The sequence below is a fragment of the Nothobranchius furzeri genome, chromosome 6 (genome assembly GCF_043380555.1).
Source record: "Nothobranchius furzeri strain GRZ-AD chromosome 6, NfurGRZ-RIMD1, whole genome shotgun sequence".
In the NCBI taxonomy this organism is placed as follows: domain Eukaryota; kingdom Metazoa; phylum Chordata; class Actinopteri; order Cyprinodontiformes; family Nothobranchiidae; genus Nothobranchius; species Nothobranchius furzeri.
Genome location: NC_091746.1, coordinates 31,605,146 through 31,630,060, shown reverse-complemented (window position 1 = coordinate 31,630,060; position 24,915 = coordinate 31,605,146). Strand labels below are relative to the sequence as shown.

The following is a 24,915-nucleotide window of genomic DNA, read 5'->3' as shown; positions in this document are numbered from 1 at the left end:
AAACCCGGCTAGAAGAAACTTTGGAGTGATCTTGTGGACGAATGAAGGGTCAGGGCTACCCGTATAGCTGAGGTATTGTCAACTGAAGCAGTGCTCAGCCAGGCGGGACATTAACATTTAGAAATATTATTTTTTATGCAACAATCATATAAGTTTGTTCCTTTACACTTTCTGAATTTAAACAACTAAGAAAAGAATCAGAAATATATATGAGTGAAATTAAATTTGTATTTTTTTTTCTGCCAAAGCGAACAAAATGACCTCACTGAGCCATCTAACCCCAAATGTCTTTAACCCATCAATGGGGGTTCCAACAGTTATTTTTAACAAATTTAACAGTTTCCCTTACGGTGGCCCAGAAGGTCCAATGAAGTCAAAAAGCCACACAAGCAGCCACCAACGTAATAATAAAACAGAAGGAGAAAAAACGAGCTTGTTGAACTGAACTTCTGCTGACTCCACGTATTTTGACTCCTGCCATGTGGAAACGTGTCAGCTCCCGACTCTGTTACCTGGTCTCCTTCTGTCTGCTGTAGGGTTTCTACCAGGTAATCAAACACGGAGACGCAGCTGTTTAGGTTCAGCGAACTTTTACTTTCCGCTTCAACTCTTCACCCAACAGTAACACACACGTGACACTAGTGCCCCCTAGTGATCACAGTCCTAACAGCATGTACATTACAGTCCAATCCGCCACATCCCTCTTCCAGAACAAACTTGATTAGCATAACTTCACTTTATAACCATCCATTAACTTAAGTGTTAACTCACGTGTGTATTTTCTGCAGTCATCGTGTTCTACTGAAGTATTTCAACATTACATTCTCTTATTAACTGCATTTTACTAAATGACTTTTATCCAAGATCCTTCCTATAATTCCTCACAGTTTACCTTTTTTTCTTTATTTTTTGTTTGTTTCTTTAACATAACTAAGCAAACTTGCAGAACATATGTCTGATAAATGTCCGTTCACTCGTCAAACCTGGCAGGACGCCTTACCGCCCGGCCACTGCGTGTATAACAAGTTGGCACACGTTCTCCAGCTGCAGGAGGAGGAACATTCTGTTCCCTAGGTGGCTCATCGGGGAAATGTTCTTCTGGGTCAGACTGTTCATCCTCAGGAACCTCCTTGAACAACCTGGGGTGGATATTCCTCAAGTGTCTGTTTCTCCTGAGCATCTTTCCTTCCGGGGTTTGAACCACGTAGGATCTCGGTTCCTTCCTTCGCTGGACAACAACTGCTGGTTCCCATCCCGGCTGTGTGTGCATGTGCACTGTGTCACCTGGGGATAACACTGGCAGTGCGTTTGCACGTTTATCTAAGTGTTGTTTCTGGCGTAACTGCATGTCTCTTATTTTGTTATGGATGCTGTGTGGGGGATGGATGATGGAGCGCAGCACTGGAACATGGCGGTGTGCTGCGGAGGACTCTTCCCATCAACATTTGTGCAGGTGACATGTTCAGTCCTGTAATCGGTGTACTCCTCAGAGACAGCAGAACCAGATGTGGGTCTGTACCAGTTTGCAATGCGTTCTTCAGAGCATGTTAGACCATCTTTATGGCTCTCAGCCATTCCGTTTGAGGATGGAAAACCTGGGCTGGAGAAAGTCAGCTTTATATCCCACTTCATTGCAAATGATGGGCATGTCAACGATGGCTTTGATCTTTGTGTCATCGGCTTTCTGACCTGCTGCTGTGATGATGTGCCCCATGTACTTCACAGTGTCCACTTTGAACTGGATCTTATCCTTGTTGGACCTCACATTCCCATCTTTCGCCCTCTCCATGACCTTTTGTAAGATGTTGTCATGTTCTGATTCTGTTTCCGCTGCTATGATCATATCATCAGCAATAATGAACACACCAGGTATGTCACCAAATGTTTCACAGTTCTTTTGCTGAAAAACTTCACTGGCTGATTTGATTCCAAATGGAAGACTTAGGAAGCGGTACCGGCCCCAGGGCGTGTTGAAGGTGCATAGCTTTGAAGAAGACTCATCTAACTTAATCTGCCAGTTTCCGTCCTTCTCATCCAAAATGGTGGCGATAGATTTACCTGCCAGCCTGCTGCGGACATCCTCGTGTGTGGGGAAGGAGTAATGCTGGCGTTTGATTGCCTGATTCAGGTCACCAGGGTCCAAACACACCCTAAGTGTACCGTTCTTCTTTTGAGTGGCAACTAGACTGTTCACCTAGTCTGTGGGCTCATTGACAGGTGTCATTACTTCTCTGTCCTGTAAGCCTTTTAGTGTCTTTTTGAGTGAGTCCATTATAGAGAGAGGCACACTTCTGCATGCATGAATGACCGGTGTGGCTTCTGGGTCGATGTATATGTGATGAAGTCCAGGGAACTCACCTAAACCTGTGAACACCTCAGCATATTTTTCCACCAGTTCTTCCTTTGTTGTTGGTAGCTTGTCCAGCGTGTGTGACTTGGGTGTGAGCACATCCACTCTTTTCACCAGTTGCAGCTCCTCACATGCCTGCCCACCTGAGATGGCTTTGTCCGCTTGTCTGGACACAAGGAAGTCGAGCACAGCACTACCTTTGCTAGTTACACAATCAAGAGACACAATACCTTCAGCACGTATACGAGCTCCACCAAAAGCTATCAGCACAGTCTTTGTAGATCGAAGCTGAACAGGACCTGGTATTTTGTGGTAAACCTGCATGGGAAGCACATTTGCATCAGCGCCTGTGTCTAGCTTGAAAACGATTGGCACTTTCCTTATTGTGACCGTTTCTTTCCAACAATTTGTCTCATTTTTGTCACTGCTCACCACACCTATGTACAGGGTGTCCATGTCAGCTTCCACGTTGTTCACCCTCTTTGTTCTGGTGTATGGCTTGTCCCTGTCAATGTTAGATCTGCACAAGTTTGAGAAGTGATCTTTTTCTTGCACTTGTGGCATGTTTCTCCATACGCCGGACATTTTCTTGGTTCATGTTTAATTCCACACTTGGTACAAACTGTCTGTTTGTTGCTGGCTTTAATTCTACCTTGTCCTGGTCTTAGGTTATGGGATGTTTTCTTCAACGTGTCCACTGAAGCGTCCTGGACTACTGGGTTCAATTGCATTGCTTGGATCTGTGTCTTTGCTGCTTCCGCTGACCTGCAGATTTCAATGGCTTTGTTCAGAGTAAGGTCTTTGTCGCGAAGCAGTCTCTCTTTCAGACGTGAGTCAGTTATGCTGAACACCAGCTTAACTCCCATCATATCATCTACATTTTGACCAAACTCACAGTCCTTGCGTTTTTGACGCAGTTCAGTAATGTACCTGTCCACCATAATTCCTGGTGACATTGGGTATGACCAGAATCGATGACGTTCAAAAACCACATTCTTCTGCGGGCGACAGTATGTTTTGAATGCTTTCAGGACCTCCTCCACTGTGAGTGCATCTCCGGCTGGGGTAATGTTGAGTGTGTTGTACACTCCTAAGGCCTCCTCGCCAATAGCGTGAAGAAGAATGGCTATTTTTACCTCTTCCTCCTTTTCTGATGCACCAGTGGCTATCATGTAGAGCTGGAACCTCTGTTCCCACCTGCGCCATGCCTCAGATAGATTGCCAACGAGACCGAGTGGAGACAGCGGCCTAAACTGCTCCATTTTATCTTCTTGCTAGCAGACGTTAGCCCCGATGCTAGTTCATCTAGCTTACTCAAACCGTCGTCTCTGTTGTCTCGGCAGCCAAACTTCTGACACCATGTTGTGTTACCTGGTCTCCTTCTGTCTGCTGTAGGGTTTCTATCAGGTAATCAAACACTGAGACACAGCTGTTTAGGTCCAGCGAACGTTTACTTTCCGCTTCAACTCTTCAACCCAACAGTAACACACACGTGACACTAGTGCCCCCTAGTGATCACAGTCCTAACAGTATGTACATTACAGTCCAAGACACCACAGATTCACTTCTCCAGTGAGAGTTAGCAGCTCAGGCTGGCAATAGCATTAGCTCAAGCTATCGTTGTTCTATAGTTAGCATTGCCGTTACCAACTTTTATACAATGCTGAAGTGGGTTGGGTCATTCAGATTTAAAAAGGTGTGTCTAGGCTGATTTGTTAAAGTTTAAGTCCCATCAGTGGTCACACACGGGTGAATTCTTTCTCCACATTTGGCCCCTCCCCTGTAGACACGGCCACGCTCAGAAACCATTTGGTGATTTAACCCCGGATCTAACCCCTTAATGCTGAGTGTCAACGGGAGGTAATGGTCCTGTTTTTAAAGTCCTTGGTATGACCTGATTGTGGATTTGAACCCACGATCACCCAGTCTTAGGGGGGGACACTCCTACCACGAGGCCACTGAGCATCTTTTCTCACAAGTAACAGTTTCTCAGCCTCCATTCTCACGTGATTTACATAGGAAAGCAGGTCAGAGACAGCACAGACTTTTGTTCCGTTACACAACCCAAGCTACCCTCATCTTTAATGCAACTCCACTGGAAACACTTGATGTAGTTAAGGTACCACCATGACTTCTGTTTTAGCATAAATCTTGGATAACCACATGTAACCCAGCAAAGGTCCTTTTTTCTCTTCTTTTACCTGTGTTAAATTCTATTTGTGCTTTTATTTTGAAAAGAAACATTTACCTTGAAAGGAGGAAGTCAGATCCGTTTCTTCCTACTTTGTTTCCTGTTGTACGGCTTTTTGCACTTGGACACGAACGAGAGCGGTGGTACACGAGCTGGAGCAGCCGAGCGACGGAGTCCACTGCTGCGTCCATACTGATGCCTCACCTTGGCTAAGTTTTTATCCGTGCTGATTAAGAACCGGATCGGATTCCTGGATTCTCTCCGGATGGAGATGGCGAGCCTTTGCCCAGAACCCAAAGACACTTCGATTGACGACTCGTCACTCTTCTCACTGAATGTGAACACCAGGTGGTAACGACTCAAACCACTGAACCAGAAAGAGCTGAAACGGACAACGCTTTGACTTGACTAACGACTAAAAGGACAACTCCACTGTTGAGTTCAAAATAAGGCTGGGGTTTTATTTGGTTTGTTTTTTGGGCCGGCTCAGAGTTGTTGATCAATGTTCAGATTCTATTCTCATTTCACATTTTTCTAACTAAATATTTTCCATTTTTGCTCATTTCCTGCCTCCTGCCGTTTCCTTTTGCACCCACCTTAGTCCCTATTGTAATCCCGCCGAGCCTAGCTGCTGGTCTACCTAAACATTCCTGATCGAAGCTATCTAACTGCGTCCGGGGTTACACACAACCATCATTTTCTGACATCATCTGATTTGTTATTCCATTGCAGCTTTAGTCGTTGTGTCTTGTTTATTTTTAACCATCTGAGCCACCGTACTTTCATGCACATGGCATAAATCTAGAAATTTCCCATATTTTTCTGGCATTTTAACACAGCAGCTCTGTTTATATAGATGTTTTCATCGATGTGGCTCTGACACTCGAAAACATGATGACTTCAGCCGAACGTCTTCGTTTATTTAGTTCCTGTTCCATTAAATCCTCGGTTAAAGTGTAAATGATTCACCAGAGGCTGGCCTCGAAACCACACACACACACACACACACACACACACACACACACACACACACAGTGTAAAACTGATGCAACTATTCGTGCAGCGTGATCATCTACAGCCCCCATATGTTTGCACGAGACACCAACTGTGTGTATTGCGACAGCAAACACAAGCGAGCATGTGCAGACATCACTTTAGTACTAAGAGACTCTTCATGGTGAGTCAGAAGAATTTGATGGAAGTTCAGGAGGATTTCAGTTCACTTCCATGAACACGACAGCCCTCCTCACGTCTGTACAGGTGCTGTGGGTTTCCACAGGAATGTGCTTGTCTGTTCGTTAGCAGCAGGAAGCCTAGGGGCGTTTACAAACCCAACCCAACCTCTTTGGTTTTCCTAGTTCTCTCCAGAACACCTCATTTCCATTATTCACTCAGCCGCGTTTATAATCAGATTTCGTCTGAGATAAAAACTGATCAGAAAGTGTGCTCGGGCTCAGTAAGTTCACAGAAACACGCAGAGACGAAAGAAGTCAAAGAAAACTGAACGTGTCCTCCTACAGCCTGAATTAGGAAACATTTCCTCCTCATCCACATCCTTCCTCTCCTCCAGATATGACCTGAAGCATGACAATCTATAAACACCTCCTGGTCTTCCTGCTTCCTCACTGAAAAGGTCACACATCTTAGCATCAACGCACGCCCTGGTCTTCGTGTGAAGAGATACTCCACCGAAGCAACTTTTCCTTCAAAAACGTCCTGATGGACATTTAATCAGAGACGAATGAAAGCCTGAAACAGGATTCCTATTCCCTCCTCCTTCCAGAAGGAAAACCATGAAGAGTTTTATTATCCGAGTGGATTTCAGCAGCGTTAGAATAAATCACGTCCCTGAGTGGGAACAAAGCTTCACTGTTATTGTTTACAATGAGCAAGGGATGTGAGAAGTGTGCAAACGCATATATTCGTGCAGAGCGAGTCCGCTCTGGTCCACAACATCAGGAAGTGAAACACTCCGATTAAGATTTGTATAAAAACAAGATAGTTTGAAAGGTCTTGGCTCGAGGGGCTTTTACACTGAAAGGGTGGCTTAATATTTTGCATAAAATCATCCCGTCTTAATGTCTGCTGACACCAACAAGTTGTTGCATTTTAGTGTTTTATAAAGTTTTTCCGAGTGACTTGATGAGATGATTTACCCAAACCGGGTCACAGGTTGTCTAACCCAGAACTGTTTCCTTCTGAACACCAGATTATTTTTTGGTGCAGTTCCAAAAATGTGGTGAACTTCACCTTCAGGTGTGATTTCCAAACCGTTTTTACGTTTTCCAAGGAAGCTACTTTTTAGTTTAAGTTTTCGAGGAAGAAAACGTGTTGAGCAGCGAACAGCCAGAGAAAAAACATAAGCAGAACATGACATGATGTTCCCACGGAGGCAGGAAAACAAGAGGTGCCTGAAGCCCCAGTACAACTCACCGATCTGGTCTTCTGGTATGAGCGACTCGATGGGGGGGTCGAGCTCCGAGCTCTGACACAGGTAAGCCTTCATCTGGGTCATAAATTGTCTGACAGTCTGCAGGAAGTCCATCCCTGAGGTGTGACAGCTCCGGTTCTCCTGAACAAAGCTGATGTAGTCCTGAACCAGGGAGCCAAAGTATGAGCTCTTGTCCCGGGACAGCTCGGCGATCCGTTTGACGGTCCGTTTCTCCGGGGTCATGAGGGAACTCAGCATCCCGCTCACCTTACTGAAGCGTCCCTTTAGAGACCTGGGCAGGTCAAATGACCCCCCGCTCAGACTCACGCCGACTCGGCGCCTACGGGATTTAAGGACTGGACGAAGTCGAGTTTCGAGGTCCGCCTCCAGACCAACACCGTAGTCCTCGTCTTCCTCATCTTCCCCATCCGCATCATCTTCACTGCTGTCTTCCACCGGGTCTTGGTGGAGTTGGGAGGGCGTTGGGGCCAGATCCAGAGAGTACCCGGGGGACCGAGAGTATTCCAGGGAGTCAGAGGACGACGTGGACATGCTCATGTCACTGAGCCGCTGGCGTCCCCTCTCGCGACCTGCTGGACACTCTGAGTTGATCTCTGATGGTTTCTCAGTCGCAGGTGGAGGCTGGCAGCGGGGCAGGTTGGCCCGGGACAGCGCCTTGGCGATGGTCTCATCATCCAGAGCAATGTGGCAGCGGAGAGCTTCCAGATCAGGTTTCTGAGGTCGTGGAGGCCGCGGGTTTGGTGAGGTGCTGCTTTTGGATGGACTGCTTGATTTGACACCTGTTGATGGTCGAGGTGGTGCTGGACGTCTGTTGGACGACGGCGGCCTGGTGATCACGGCTTCCGGCATGCTTTTTGGTCTGCTGGTAGCCTGTGCGGGCCCGGGTGGAGGTGGAGTGGGCCGGCGACGAAGCATTGAGCGAGGGGGTGGAGGGCGAGGAGGAGGGGGGCGTGATTTGCCTTTAAGTTTGTTCTGATCCCCGTGGCACTCGTCGCTCTGGCCGCTGCCCACCGGCTTTAATTCTGCCGTTTTCTCTGGTTTGGAGCCTAAAGGTGGGTCGTCTTCCCAGCTGTGGGGGTGAGTCTGCAGGAAAAGGGGGTTAACAAAACAAAGGGGTCCGCCGGAGTAACTCCCCTTGCCGTGAGAGGATGGTGGAGGAGTGTGGGGCAGCAGGGTGGGAGGCGCGCTGTCACTGTGAGTGGCGGTTTGACGCTGCCGCGACCCTTCGACCTCCTCGTTCCTGTTGGTCCGCTTAGGGCTGAGGGTCCGGCTCAGAGGGCGGCGGGGGTGGGGGGAGGAGCGTGGCTGACTGCACAGGGCAGAGTCCCAGAAGCCTGGAAAAGACACAGAGCGAGTTACTCAAATATCAACAAGACAAATGCTTCACCAGTGAGGACACATCCTGAAACAGCAGCCAGAACTTGGAATCATTCAGTTCCGTTAAACTGGATAAGGGAATGCTGTCGACACCGGTACTCCTTACCCACAAAATGTTCCTTCAGTTTGTCAGTGTGTCCTCTGCCTGCCTGCGTGGCTGTTTTCCCTCTGCCTGGTAGAGCGCTGAATGCGCTGGCTCAGATTCACTAAATGCCGACACTCAAGAGGGAGTTGCCCATGCTAATAGCAGAGGGGGAGGGCACTGAACGCACCACAAAGCAAACAGTTCCTGCTCCACCACTCCCCACTTCCTGCATTCAAGTTCCCTGCAGCTCCTGACTGAGTAGTTTCAGGATCTTTCATTTACATTTTTGTTGTCATTTCATATCAGGCTAACGCTGTTACCTAAAAGTCAGACAAATGTCTGAGTTGAAGTTGTAATTTACAAGGCGTGGGCCTGGGGGTGACTAATGCCGTCTAAAAATGGAATCATTAACTCATAAGTCAGAGACACTACAGCAGGCGGCTTCAGCTGGTGGAACATTTCAGCTGTCGGATAAAATCTCAGCATCCAGACACTCAAACTCCCTCGAGTGGACCGGAACAGCAGACGGCCCGGCTTGCTTCACACTGCCTCACCAAACGTACAGCCCGACTCTACAAAGATGAGCTCAGTTCCCTTTTCCTCTGAAACCAACAGATTTAACTGTAAATTCATCAAATAAGAGATAAGATCAAGCACCAACGCCTTCTTCAGGTAAAATTTGTCTTGGAAATTTGAAGAAAAACCAGAAACAGCAGAAAACGAAGCAACAGACTCCCTGGATTTCCCTAAAGCCGGGCGTACACTGTGTGACTTTTTCACTTTTTTGAGCCGATTTCCAGTCGTGCGAGAATCCACGACATCGGGGCGAGTTTAGCGCCGAGCGGTCGTGTAGTGTACAGGGGGTTACGAGAGGCGATTAACACCACGTGACCAGCTGCCGATCAGCAGTCGTGAGGTCGCACGGACTTCTGGAGTGTTTAATATTTCGCTCGTCCCTCGTGAGGGTATCTCACTGTTGAACCGGCGCTGCGAGCAGCTGCGACCCAAAAAGTACCAGAACCGCTCACGGCGCATGCGCAATCCTGCATCAACACCGCTCGCCCGCTATTTCCCTAATAACACACGCTGTTCGTTTTTGTTTCTACACTTTTTTTTACTCACAAAGATCGTCAAGAAAGCGTGTTTGTCGTGTTCATGTCAAATTAAACTGATCACTAAACACAGATTTACTTTCTTTATTTCGTTTTCCTCATCCAACCCCCATAAATCCCTGTGTGTCCTCCTGCAGCACTCCCGAAGGACAACAGGCAAAACAAGACAAAAAAGTCTGACGTGTTGAGTAAAAACTGCTATTTTTAGCATATTTTTAGGTCCGACGTGTCGCTACCAGACGTACAGTGTGAGCAGTCAGGTCGCATCCGAGAACTGGGTCGTGCAGTGTGAGCACACGACTCGTGAGATCTGCCCTGCGAGGAAGTCGTACAGTTTGAGCTGAAGCTGAGTGCTACGAGTGAAAAAGTCGCACAGTGTCCGCCCGGCTTAAGGTAATCTTGGATTGATAAAATTACCCAACATGATGGGTGGATGAATTTCTAGTTTCTGTGTCTGTTGGACAACTGCAAGTCCATTATTCTAGGGATGTCCCGATCCGATCACATGCTCGGAAATCGGCCCGATCACATGGTTTCAGACTCGATCGGGACTCGGGCTTTACTTCCCGATCCGGACTCGGATACTGGGTTCAAATTACAGGAGAGCAACTTGGTTCTCCTTAAAGGTTGTCAGGCTCCCCTGATGTCCTTAGCTTACACACCCAGAAGGAGCACAAAGAGATCCAGTTTCTACCTGTATTGTATGATTTATATGGACTCTAATTGTTCATCAACTCCAGCTGCGTTCTGCACACGGCCACAGTGCAACACATTCTCACACCCTAAGCGTCGGAAACAAGCGCTTGGTCAGCCACCCTCCACGTCAGACCCCAGACGCCAAAAGTGCCCTTTTTCGTTACTTATGTGCAAAAAGGGGTTTTTCCTTTTGTAACTGCAGATCCCAACGCAGCGTAAAACTGACGTGATTAGATATCCGCTGATGCGGCACCGAACCAGCTCGTTTAACCGCACCTAAACCTTAACGTTTCACTATTTATAACCTTCCCCTCTCCCTCCTCCTAACCTTAACCCTCTTGCTACCTAAAACGTTACTCTCACTGCGATCAAGCATTTGTTTCCCGTGCATTCTGACTCTGACAGTCAGAGTCTGACTGTGAATTTTCGTATTTGCCGCCCAAGGGGAACGTTAGAACATACCATCTGGCGAGGGGGAGGTTACACATACCCTCTACTTTTAACCTCCACCGTGGTAGTTGAAACCTCCCCCTCACGTTGGCTCGGTCCAAACTCGACCAATCACGAGGTGGCTCCCTCCGTTCACTTCATAGAGCCGGCTTTTAGAGCGACCGACACATCACTAACGTGTTAGCTAGCAAGATGGTTAAGGTTAGGATAGGGGTGAGGGGAAGGTTACATAAGAGGATAAGGTTAAGGTGAGGTACAATGAGCTTGTTTGGTGTCCTGGCTGGGGACATCCCATCGTGTCAGTGTAACGCTGCGTTGGGATCTGCAGTCAAATAAGGGAAAAAACCCTTTTCACACATAAGTAACGAAAAAGGGCACCTTTGGCGTCGGGGGTCTGACGTGGACGGTGGCTGACCAAGCGTTTGTTTTTGACGCGCTGGGAGTGAGAACGTGTTGCACATTAACGTTTTCTGTTTCTAAGTGGCGTCACCAAAAATATATAATTAACACACAGTCATTCGTGTCCGTTCATCTTCTCTCTGGTAAGTTCTGTCTGTGTTTGAGCATGACGTGTGGACGCGCTCGCGCTGCAGCGCTCGTCACTGGTGCAGCCGGGCAGCGCGGCGCACACTCCGCTTTTTTAGCGGTCAATAGATCAGTTTGATCTGCTGGTTAAAAAGTGACTTGTGAGGTGAAAAAGAAGGAAGCAGGCAGGAGTCTTTCTGGAGGACTGGGAGATGCAGGAAGACCAGAGACAGACAGGACAGGAAGATCAGAGACAGACAGGACAGGAAGATCAGAGACAGACAGGACAGGAAGACAGGAAAATAAAAACCAAGAAAACAAAACAAAGTTCTTAACAAAATAAAATGTAGGTAGATTGATCCCACTACACGTGTGTACCTGTACGAAGCAATAACCTATCAGCATGTAGTATTCATATCGTTGATACAGTTCAGATCACCTTCAAAACTCCGTCCCATGCCCAGGGGCGTATCTAAGCATTTTGGGGCTGAGGCAAAATAGACCCCTGCCAGGTGTTTTAAGTTGAAGTGCTATCTGCTTTTATATTAGACTTTTTATATTATATTATATTAAACTCCGGGTCGGGGGAGAGGTCCTACCTCAAGTGGAGGAGTTTAAGTATCTCGGGGTCTTGTTCACGAGTGAGGATAGGAGGGATCGGGAGATCGACAGGCGGATTGGTTCGGCGTCTGCAGTGATGCGGACGCTGAGCCGATCTGTCGTGGGGAAGAGGGAGCTGAGCCAGAAAGCCAGGCTCTCGATTTACCGGTCGATCTACGTCCCAATCCTCACCTATGGTCATGAGCTTTGGGTAATGACCGAAAGAACGAGATCGCGGATACAAGCGGCCGAAATGAGTTTCCTCCGTAGGGTGGCCGGGCTCAGCCTTAGAGATAGGGTGAGGAGCTCGGACATTCGGGAGGGACTCGGAGTAGAACCGCTGCTCCTCCGGATCGAAAGGAGCCAGTTGAGGTGGTTTGGGCATCTGGTCAGGATGCCTCCTGGACACCTCCCCGGGGAGGTGTTTCGGGCATGTCCTGCCGGCAGGAGGCCCCCGGGTCGACCCAGGACACGTTGGAGAGGTTACATCTCCAATCTGGTCCGGGAACGCCTTGGGGTCCTGCCGGAGGAACTGGTGGAGGTGGCCGGGGAGAGGACGGTCTGGAGCTCCCTAGTTGGGATGCTGCCCCCGCGACCCGGATAAGCGGAGGAAGACGACGATGACGACTTTTTATATTTGCAATGAAGCCCAAAAGTGAAGAATTTATGTTATTTATTACTTGGTTGTTCAAGCTACTTCACAGAAGTGACCTGTTGTTAAAAATTTAAATAAAAGGTAAGTAAATAAAAAATAAGGAACATTCCGGAACTGTTTCTTTTTCTTTATTTTTTTTATTATGTATCGAAAGTATCGGATCGGGACTCGGTATCGGCAGATTCTCAAAATCAATTGACTCGGACTCGAGGGCAAAAAAACCTGATCGGGACATCCCTAATTATTACTATTTCTTCTGTAATGTTTACTGGACTTGGTCACAAGTCTGACCCAGCAGGTCCCTGAGGTCCAGTGACCAAAGCCTACTGGTTGTGCAGGACCAGGCTAAAGGTCAAAGGTGACAGATCATTTACTGCTGTGGCCCCCAGACTCTGGAACTCTGTCCCTCTGGGCCTGAGATCAGTGGACTCAGTGGTCTCCTTTAAAAGCAGCTGAAAACTCACCTGTTCGGGCTGGCTTTGGTGTGACCTTCATCACCACCATCTCCTTACTCTGCTCTTTCTACCAATTCCACTGATTTTTCTCTTTTCTTATACTTTTAACCACAACTGTGTAAAATAATTATCAAAAATCCTTTTTATATTTTACATTTTTCGTTCACGTGAAGCGCCTTGTGATATTTACTTTGAGGTGCTATAAAAATGTGTTCTTTCGTTTTAGTAAAAATCGATGAGTTACTAGGTCAATTCAATAATAACTATAATAATCTGAACAGCAAAACACTAATACTCAGGACCGAACTTCATCTGTGACTTTTTCTTGAAATTAGTTTGTCACTTAGCCGTAGGACAAAAGCCAACTGCTGTACTTGGAACAGCAGCCGAGGGCCAAGTCTGCAGATTTCGGTACAGAAAACAGACTCGATAAAATATTTCTTCTGTCTCGGAGCAGCTTAGTCATGCTGTATGAGCTGAAATAACCAACATCACCATGCTTTTAAGAAATGTGATGTCATTCCACAGGAAAGTGTGACCAGTCTGGTACCTAGTATGAGGTGGAGGAGGTGGAGCCAGGCTGTAGTGGTCGTGTGTGTATCCTCCACATTCAAATTCAATTCAAATTCAAAGATACTTTATTAATCCCAGAGGGAAATTAGAGTTTCAGTACACACAATTCAGAGATCAGACACACATGGACAAGACACGTGACAAGAATTGGTGACTGTGGTCATTCGCAACCCTGAGTCGCGCTACCTTAATAGAGATCAGAGGGCTACATGAGGATTGGTTCAGGTGGAGGGAAAAAGAGGCACTTCAGAGTTACCCTCCACCAGGAGGGCAGCTTTGCTCTGCAAAAAAAACACCTCAGACAGAAATGCAACAGACTTCAGACAACAAAACATAAGTGTCCACTAGGTGGGGTGGTGGGATGGGACTCTCCACAAATCAGTGCATGCAGCCACGACAAGCAGCACACGTCACCTCAGTCTGGACAGGGGAGGGAGGTTGTTGGGGTTTGGAGGGCACAGTGACTCCTGGAAACTATTTGGTGGCCTTCACAGCCTGCAGTCCCGCCCAGGCTGGGATAGGGAGACAGAGTTGCCATAGCGACGGCAGCATTCCACATTTCTTCTGCTACTACAAGCTCCTGAGGTTCCTGATTTTAGAAAATGAACAACATGATGTTACGCTTGAGCACCAAAATTGTGATGTACGCTACATAATAGTCACGTCGCAGGTCCCGCTGCGATGCTGGAAGCAAATGAACTCGACGTGTTCTTATCTAATGTTCAGCCTGCCTGACAGCGATCCATCCATCACAATGGTTTTTACCTAGTTTGCGGTGGATGAGGGTGTGTTTTGTGCACTATTGTTTCCTAAATTCCATCAGCTATTTAATGTGTCAGTCACCAACAAGCTGCACTGTTAACTGGTTTGAGCTACGCATTTGAGTTATCGTCCAAAGGTAAATGGCCTGTATTTATATAACATCTTCTAGGTTTATTTATAAATAAAGCTCTGATTGATTGATTTGATTGGTTATTTAACCCCCCAAAGCGCTTTACAACACATCCGTTATTCTCCCGTTCACACACTTATGATGATGAGATACGTTGCAGCCACAGCAGTCGTGGGGTTTACTGTCGACTAGAAAGAAACTCCTGGTTTGAACCCAAACAGAAACTGGCCCAGAGCCAGTTTAGCAGCCCTCACCGAGACGTCGGCTGAAGCAAACGAACTCAAATCTACAAATGTCTCTTTTCTGTCATTCAGACTCTTCCTCGTCCTTAAATAAAGGCTTTTCAGCGTCAAAGGGGAACTCCTCTCAAAGACAGGGTGAGATTAAAGAAAAACTGGCTGGCTCACACTGAAAACGTCTGTCATAATAATCAAATGTTAAAACGTAGAAAATACCACAGATTCACCCCCGCAGGAACTCAAACAACTCGGTGTTGTCTGTAAGCCTGGTGTGTTTTCAGACAGTGGTGTGAGGGCATGTGTGTGTTTAGACACCATGAAGGCTGTTGTGGATTTCCACCCGCCACTCCTTCTTTTCTCTGCTACAATGGGTTGTGAGATCTAGGAGGATGAGTCAGAGCGGTTTGTCAGCAGCTGGGCCTAAATAACTCTCTAAAGCTGCAAAGACTCTACCTGAGTGACTGGAGCAAACAGACTAGTCCAATAAAAGCAACACACACACACACACACACACACACACACACACACACACACACACACACACACACACTTCTGCAGATTCTGTCTGTAAGACACAAAAACTTCCCACAAAGACAACGGACTCAAGTTTGACCATTTCTGCCGTTCTTTGGAACGCTCTGGTTTGGTCTTTTTCAAAGAAACGAATGGGCCAATTATTTAGAAATTCGTGACAAATGCAAAATTTTGAACAATCCACGCAGTGGTGACACATCGGATGAAAAACACATAAAAACCTCAACAGGAAGTGTTTCTTTTAAATTGTTTTCTATGAATTATCTGGTTCCGATGAGGAAGTAAAAGAGACAAGACAAAATCAAATTTTAGCCGGTTTGACTATTGTTGCATATTTCTAATGTTTTTGAACATTTTGTTTCAGTGTTTGACAAACTGTAGGCCAAAAAGCTAAAGATGTAAACCATTTTTCATCTGGTCTGTGTGCAATAAAACTGGTGCTGGAAAGTTGTGTCTCAGTTCCTAAAGCGCTTTACACTAGAGTGAATCATTCATCCGTTCACACACATTCACACGCTGGTGATGATGAGCTACGATGTAGCCGCAGCTGCCCTGGGGTGTACAGACAGGCAAGTCAAGGTAGGTGAAGCGTCTTGCCCAAGGACACAACAACAAAATGAGTATTCATGGCTCCACCCACCATGGCTTGGAACCTCCAACGGGGAATAGAGAGCAGAGAATGTGTCGACTAGTATAAGCTAACTGTTAGCATTAGCAACTGCGTGGCGGAACCAAGCCCCCACAATGCAGCTCTAAAACTGAGTCAAACCCGGAAGTGAAATAAATTGCAGTTCCACCCTCATCCACTAGGGGCTGGTGTCAGAAGCGAGCAAATCCTCATTGACTCCCATGTTAAAAATACCAATTTCACAGCAGAAATAAACATGTTTACAGCCTGGTACCAGAACATGTTTTAGGTTTAAATGATCTAGTTTACACTCATGACAACTCTGAGGGGGGTGAATGTTTTTCTCACTCTTCTGTTTAAGTGTATTAAAAGCCTAAAATTCTGTATAATTAATGAGCATCAGACCCACGTGACCACAGAGCTAGCTCGGGGAAAGGCCTCAGTAGAGCCTCGGTCTGGATATTTTTTTGTGCAATTGTTGGACAAAATGACTTGCTGTGGCATTAATTGCACTAATAGAGCGTCCAAGGAGTCTCCACTTCATTATTGTCGGTAAGTAAAATTATATTTATGTATTTTAGGTCACTGCCGAGCTGAGCTTAGATTTTAACATGTACTGTTTAACCATGAAATGTAAATGTAATAGGGTAAAACCCAGTGCTTTTAACATAATGCTGCACTTTAGAAAATGGGTTGAAATATAACATGTTGGTGGAGCTGGGTTCCCACTATCGGCTTGTGGAGCTCTCGGGAGACCGATGTTTTCCACCCTTATAGAATAGAATTCAACTTTATTGTCATTGCACATGTACAGGTACAGGGCAACGAAATGCAGTTTGCATCCATCCAGAAGTGCTTTAGCCATGATATAGATGTATTACAATAAATGTTAGCAATAATATAGATGTGTAAGTATATTACAGAAATGCATCTATTATGTATGTTATAATGTACACGGTATGAAGTATGTTATGAATATTCTATATAAGTATGTACAGGCTGTAGTTAATACAAGCAGTCCATGAGTTTAACGTGGGTCATATGTCAGGAGGCAGAGTTCAGGAGACTGACAGCTGTGGGGAAGAAACTGTTCCGGTACCTGGTGGTCTTAGTCTGGAGGCTCCTGTAGCGCCTCCCAGAGGGCAGCAGGGTGATCAGTGCATGTGATGGGTGACTGTGGTCTCTGATGATTTTCCCTGCCCTTTTCAGACACCGCTACCTGTAGATGTCCTTTATGGCAGGAAGTGGTGCTCCGGCGATGCGCTGGGCAGTTTTCCCGACCCTCTGCAACGCCTTCCGGTCCGAGGCGGAGCAGTTCCCATACCAGACTGTTATACAGTTGGTCAGGATGCTCTCGATGGTGCAGCGATAGAAGTTCACCAGGATGTCCGAGAACAGGTTGTTCTTCCTCAGAGTCCTCAAGAAGAAGAGGCGCTGGTGAGCCTTCTTCACCAGCTTGGAGCAGTTGGTAGTCCAGGTGAGATCCTCGGAGATGTGGACTCCCAGTAACTTGAAGCTGCTCACACGCTCCACTGCCGTCCCCTTAATGTGGATGGGTGGATGTGGGTCAGCATTCCTCCTGTAGTCCACGATGAGCTCCTTAGTCTTCTCAGTGTTGAGCAGCAGGTTGTTTGTGTCGCACCACTCAGTCAGACGGTCCACCTCCTCCCTGTAGGCGGTCTCATCGTTGCCCCTGATGAGGCCAATCACCGTGGTGTCATCTGCAAACTTAATGATGGTGTTGGAACCATCAGCAGGTCTGCAGTCGTGGGTGAAAAGGGAGTAGAGGAAAGGGCTCATCACACAGCCTTGTGGTACACCAGTGTTCATTGTGATTGTTGGTGAGCAGCGGTTATCCAGTCGGACATGTTGAGGGCGGTTGGTCAGGAAGTCCAGTAACCATTTGCAGGTGAGGGAACTGATCCACGGGTCTGTTATTTTCCTGATGAGTTGTGAGGGGTGGATTGTATTGAATGCTGAACTGAAGTCTATAAACAGCATTCTGGCATAGGTGTTGTTGTTGTCCGGCGTAGGTGTTGGTGTTGTCCAGGTGTGAGAGGACAGAGTGCAGTGCGATGGAGACTGCATCCTCTGTGCTCCTGTTCTGGTGGTATGCAAATTGGTGGGGGTCCAGGGTGGGGGGGGAGACAGGATTTGAAGTGTGCCAAGACCAGCTGCTCTAAGCACTTAGTGATGATGGGGGTGAGTGCTACCGGGCGGTAGTCATTGAGGCTAGCTGGGTTGGAGTTTTTGGGCATCGGGACGATGGAGGTGGATTTGAAGCAGGCCGGTACCACAGCATGGGCCAAGGACAGATTGAATATGTCTGTGAGCACTCCTGCGAGCTCCCCAGAGCACGCTCTGAGAACACGCCCAGGGATGCCATCAGGGCCTGCAGCCTTGTGCACATTGATCCTGCTCAGCACCGCTCGAACATCGGTGGGGGAGAGAGTCAGAGGTTGGTGGTCTGGCGCAGGGCCAGATTAACACTTTGTTGTACCCTGGGCAACAATATTCAAGGGCCCCATCATCACTACCCAAGAATCACTATAATATGGTCACATACAGACTATTTTACTGTAATATGCAGTAAATATACTCAATACTTGAATGCCTGGTATCACGTAACCCGCTCAGGGTAACCTTTGACCCACCTTGTGTGGACTGATCAATGAGGAGAGGGTCTTAACTTGAGGCCCTCTCTTCATCGGTCAGTCTGCACGAGACTGACTCTCAACTGACGTTCAGTCATAGGCAACGAAGCGTCTGTGCAGCGCAAAAGCTCGGGTGGACAGTTTGTTTAATATAGGGTGACCATATTTCCATTTCCAAACAAGAGGACAGGGGATCTGTGCCTATGACGTCACACTATGGCAACGCCACACAATCCACGCTGGGACCCATTTTTTGTAAGAACTAAATTAATATCAGATTCTGCCAATAAAAGGGCTCTAAAACAATTCATATATAAATATTTAGCATATTTTTTGCTAAATCTCATTTTTCTGCTTTAGTGCTGCAACAAGGTTTTATTAATAATAAATTATTATACCTTTTGTTTTACTACAGCATCGGTAAGCTTCCTGTGCACAGATTATTAAGGATGCTTGTTTCAGCTGTGAGATTAGACGATAGGATCAATGATAAAATAAGTTGTCACACACTCCATGGAAACTTTCAGAGAATCCACAAATAGTGGCTTTCAGATGGTTTTGTTACTTTTAGCAAGTGTAGAAAAGCAGCAGATGAGACAGCATGTCTGATAATTTAGTTTTTCATCTGATAATATTAGAACATGTCAGTAATGTCTGAGGGGCTTTTATAAACACCATATAACTAACACTGCTGGAGAGGGTATGAATTACACAGAGGCTTCTGGGAGCCCAGTTATGGAGGGGCATTTTGCCTTGGCCCCCAAAATGTCTTGAAACGGCCCTGGGTGTGTGACTGAGTTTTGAAGGTGATCTGAATTGTATCAGATGTATAAATATGACATGTGTGTAACTTATTGTTTTATACAGGTAAAAACGTGTAGTGGAGATAAATCTACCTACATTTTACTTTGTTTTCTTGTTTTTATTGAACTATTTCCTGTCCTGTCTGTCTCTCATCTTCCTGCGTCTCCTCTAAACTCTCCAGAAAATCTGCTGCCTGGATTCTTACTTTTTCACCTCATCAGTTACTTCTGAGCAGATCAAAGATCTCCTGACCGCAAAGCGGAGAGTGCATTTCGATGCTGCGTCAGTGAGGTGAAATCACCGCAGCACCGCACAGCACAGGTGATGAGCTCTGCAGTAGCAGAGCGCTTCAGGCACAAATAAGACAGAAAATAGAGAACATGAGCGGACATGAACGATCGTGTGCTAATTATAGGTTTTTAGTTGTGCCACTTTGAGAATGGACCGTGCGCTGGACGCAGCAGCCTGGAGCGCTGCGCAACAACGCAGCGCTGTGCCGCTCTCTGTGCTCTCTGCTCAGAAGAGTCCATAAATGATGTAATATAGGTAGAAAACTTGTTTCCGGCTCCCCTGGATGTGTAGGATATCCAGCTCCCCCATAATTCGATCCCTGCTCCTGGATGAAAATCCGGACATTTTCATCAATACAAGAACCCGCAGTCCGGGCGCCCCGGACAGAGAGTGAAAAGTGGACATGTCCGGGGAAAACGGGATGTACGGTCACCCTAGTTTAATATAAAGCGGGAGATTACAGATATGCCTACAGTATTTTGCTCGTGCCCTTGCTGCCCTGGGCCCTTTAGAGTTCGTGGGCCCTGGGCAATTGCCCAGTTGCCCATATGGTTAATCCGGCCTTGGTCTGGCGTCATGTCTGTTATGGTTGTGGTTGTGAGGTTCCCTCGCTCAAAACGAGCATAAAAGTTGTTGAGCTCGTTGAGGAAGGAAACATCAGAGGATGCAGGGGAGGGTTTGGTGATCCTGTAGTCTGTGATGGTCTGGAGTCCTTGCCACATGCGTCGGGGGTTGGAGTTGGAGAAGTGTTCTTCTATCTTCTTTTTGTAATGGTGTTTGGCTTTTTTGATGCCCTTCTTTAGATTAGCCCTGGCTGTACTGTAGGCGTGTGCATCTCCTGTCCTAAAAGCGGTGTTGCGGGCCTTCAGTAGGAGACAAACATCCCGGTTCATCCAAGGCTTCTGATTGGGGTACATGGTGATCCTTTTCTGGGTGGTGACACTGTCTGTGGTTACGGAGATGTAATCCAGGACAGATGAGACGTACTGGTCCAGGTCTGTGTTGGTGAACATATTCCAGTCTGTGTTTTTAAATCTGTCCTGGAGCACCGCGTCTGTCCCCTCTGACCACACTTTAATTGTCCTCACAGCAGGTTTCACACGTTGGATGAGTGGTGAATACCGAGGTGTGAGGAACAGGGAGAGATGGTCCGATTGTCCAATGTGGGGGAGGGGAGTTGCTTTGTAGGCTCCAGCCAAGTTCAATCAATCAGTCAAAGCTTTATTTATAAAGCGCCTTCCGCAACCCTGTCAGGAAGCCCAAAGCGCTGAACATGGTTCAGTTGTAGGTAAATATAGTGAATAAATCAACAATAAAAGCAATTCAAATTACAAAATACAAATTATAAAATAGATGAAACATTCTGGTACAGGACAAATGTGTAAAACAATGGATTGAGTGAACCAATGAAAACTGTGAAATAAATTCAACATAATAGAGGGCCATAATCAAACATGTTCTGGAAACGCCAAGCGGAGGAGGTGTGTTTTTAGGTGACTCTTAAAGACTGGCAGAGAAGGGGACAGCCTAACTGAGGGTGGCAACTGGTTCCAGAGTAACGGTGCTAGGACTGAGAAAGCCCGGTCCCCGCGAGTACGACACCTAGACCGAGGGACAGCGAGCAGGCCTTGGTCAGAGGAGCGCAGAGCGCGTGATGGGGAATGTCTGTTCAGGAGAGTGGCCAGATAGGGGGGAGCACCACCCTGGAAGAAATTATAAACAAAGACGAGGATTTTGAATTGTGAGCGATAGCAAACCGGAAGCCAGTGCAGGGAGGCCAGAACCGGACTGATGTGGTCCCGTTTCCTGGTCCCAGTCAGGAACCTGGCTGCGCTGTTCTGCACAACCTGTAGGCAACACAGTGATGACTGACACAACCCTGCGTAGAGAGAGCTGGAGTAATCAAGCCTAGAAATTACAAAGGCATGCAGTACCCGCTCCAGGTGGGCTGTTGACAGCATATGCTTGATTTTTGCAAGGCGTCTCAGGTGAAAGAAACTGGACCGGATCACAGAATTGATGTGAGCATCAAATTTAAGTCCTGCATCAAGTTTCACCCCCAAACTGGTAACAACTGGTTTTGAGTATGGAGAAAGAGGGCCAAGATCAGCATAACGATCCACATTCCTCCTGTTGGGGTGAAAAACAATGAGCTCTGTCTTTCCCTCATTCAGATGCAGAACGTTGGCCATTAGCCAAGACTTCACCTCGTTAACACAGGAGACAAAGGACTGGATAGAGTGACCTTTCTCCTGACACAATGGAGAGTAAATCTGGCAATCGTCAGCATACAGATGGAATGATAGGCCATGTTTACGAAAGATTGACCCCAGAGGTAGCAGATAAATGGCAAACAAAAGAGGACCAAGGATCGATCCCTGCGGGACCCCCCAGCGGAGCCCCTCCCAAGAAGAAAAAACATCACCCAGTTTAACACAGAATGTCCTGTTGTGGAGATACGATCTAAACCAATCCAGAGCTGACCCTTTGATCCCAACCCATCGTTCCAAGCGATCGAGTAGAATCACGTGGTCCACTGTGTCGAAGGCTGCTGTCAGGTCTAACAACAGAAGCACCACAGATGTTCCCTGATCTAGTGATAGATAGATGTCATTTAGGACCCTCAGTAGAGCTGACTCTGTGCTATGGCCAGACCTGAACCCTGATTGGAAAACCTCAAACAGATCAGGGTCAGCTAAATGTGAGACCAGCTGCTGATAAACGACTTTCTCAAGCAGTTTAGATGTAAAAGGCAGGGTAGAGATAGGCCTGTAATTTTCTATCACAGAGACATCAGCACCAGGTTTCTTCAGGGTCGGCCGAATAACTGCTGCTTTCAAAGCAGCTGGGACCACACCTGTGCTGAGGCTCCCATTGATAATCTGACCAAGTGAAGGGCCAAGGCACGGAAAGGCAGCCTTCCAGAGACGAGGTGGCAGAACGTCAAGTGGAGAGCCAGATGGCTTCTGCCTCGCAACAAGTTGGAATAAACATGGTCTAAAGTCTTGTCTCCTCTAGTGTAGCAGGAGAGACATGTTGGTGGAATCTGGGGAGGAATGTCTTTAAGTTGGTGTGGTTGAAGTCGCCAGCAACAATAAAAGCAGCCTCGGGGTGTTTATTCTGGTGTTTGTTAATGGCTGCAGAAAGTTCTTTCATGGCCAACCTAGCATTAGCATCGGGGGGGACATACACTGCAGTAAGTATGATCGAGGTGAGCTCTCTGGAGAGATAATAAGGTCTGCATTTGACCGTTAAAAACTCCGCATTGGGTGAGCAGTGACTCTCAGTAGTAGTGGAGTTCATGCACCAAGCATTGTTAATATAAATGCACAAACCTCCACCTCTGGTCTTGCCGGAGTCATCTGCTAGCCTGTCGGCTCGGTGTGTGTGGCGTCCAACTAACTCGATAGCATTGTCCGGGCAGCTGTTGTTCAACCATGTTTCGGTAAACAACATGGCATTTGAGTCCATTATCCGTCTGTTGTTAGTCATGGAGAGCCGTATCTCATCCATTTTGTTTGCCAAGAGAACGGACATTGGCGAGGAAGATACTGGGTAAAGGCAGCCGGTGTGGTGTTAGCCTTAGCTTGGCCCGTAGCCCACCGCGCCTACCTCATCTTTGTTTACGTTCTCGGCGCCGTCTGCATGCACTTCCGGGGGGGGGGGGGGGGGGGGCAGCCTCCGGTGTTCTGGAGATCTCTGGGATGAGTCGGAGATCGGCGATAAAACTGTTGGAGTTATAAGTCCAGAAGTCCAGAATCTCTTGTCTGCTGTAGGTCAGCAACGCACAGCAATTCTGGATGAATAATCCGGTTAAAAGTAGATAAATAACCGCTAAATAGCAGATTCTGGAGAGACACTGAGCGTCGCGTTGTTCACGCGCCGCCATCTTGGATCCATTATCCCCTCCCCGCAGCCCGGTCCATCTCTGTCTGATCGCGGCTTCTGTTTGCTGCGCGCGGGCTGACGGCTGGTTCTTATGGCAAGCCAGAACCGCCAAAATACGCCACTTCTCCCCGCAGCCCGGTCCATCTCTGTCTGATCGCGGCTTCTGTGTGCTACGGCGGGCTGACGGCTGGTTCTCCCCGCAGCTCGGCGCATCTCTGTCAGATCACAGCTTCTGTGTGCTGCGCGGGCTGACGGCTGGTTTTTATGGCAAGCCAGAACCACCAAAATACGCCACATCTCCCCGTAGCTCGGCGCATCTCTGTCTGATCGTGGCTTCTGTGTGCTGCGCGGGCTAACGGCTTGTGGAGCTCTGGGATGGAATCCTGCCACCCGGTTCTCCCCAGCGGCAGCTCTGCGCATCTCAGATCGCAGCGGCGCTTGTCTGCTGTGCGGCTGCCGGCTTGTGGAGGTCTCCGGGACCTCCACAACCCAGCGGTCAGCCCGGCGTATCTCTGACTCAGAAGCTCTGGTGTTGTGCACAGTTAACTCTGGTTGTAGCTAGGTTGCTACCTCCGTTAGCTTAGCCCCCACCTCCGCATTAGCTGTGGGTTAGCTTCAGGTTAGCTTGTAGGTAGTTCGACTGGGTGTCGTCAGTTGATCCCAGCCTTACAGCCCCACCCTCAGCTCCTCCTCTCTTCCCTTTTATGGAATTGTCTGGGCTTGACGGAACCTGTGACACGGTCAAAATGGCGGTGGTGGCCACCTCCCGTTTTAGCAGAAAAACTTGTTATTGGAGTCTATGGGAAACCCATTGTCCATATATTTATGTCGATGGGTGGAATGTGCTCAGGACTGTGTTATTTGTGGGGACAAAACATCAAAGCTGCATTTTTTTAACCCAAAATAGAAAGAAGGCTGCAAAAGAGTCCTTGTTGTTAGCCAATCAGAGAAGAGGTGTTCACAAGTCATGGATATTAACCCCTTTAGAACCCTTTTGAAATAGAAAACAGATTGGAATAAATACATCAAAATGTAGGAAAAAATGAAATAAAACAAAGAGGTAGAATAGTGTTCCATATATGTATAAATAGAATGTCACTTGGAGTTTTTGAACTTGATAATTTGACTCAAGAATCTATTTTGCAGACGTTAGTGTTGTGACACCTGTGTCACCACGGGTCCTTAAGGGTTAATGAGCAAGACTCATAACACCCCCCACCAATACCACAACAACCAAGGGGGAGAATGTTTTTGAAGGTCTTCATTAAAAAAAATTATATTAGACAGTCTTGCTCTGTGTGATGCTTTTGTTTTGAAAAGGTGTGATGCATGTTATGCATGTTTGTGGCATCAACTGCTGTTTACTGACATTTGAATATCTTAATGTAACCAAATATTTATTTAAAATCTAGCCTTAAAAAAGACATGATTCTGGTCATGTAGACGGTCACATTTAAATCGCTA

At 47.2% G+C, this 24,915-nt stretch overlaps 1 protein-coding gene across 3 annotated transcripts in view; it reads right to left on the bottom strand.

Annotated features, from left to right (window-relative positions):
- Window positions 1-24,915, bottom strand: part of LOC107396769 (ras and Rab interactor 2) — a 46,487-nt gene that overhangs the window by 2,670 nt on the left and 18,902 nt on the right. For all 3 annotated transcript variants that reach the window (XM_015976606.3, XM_015976608.3, XM_015976607.3), the window contains one exon: window positions 6,975-8,327. In XM_015976606.3, coding sequence (XP_015832092.1) covers window positions 6,975-8,327 — 1,353 coding nt within the window. The remainder of the gene's footprint in view (window positions 1-6,974; window positions 8,328-24,915) is intronic.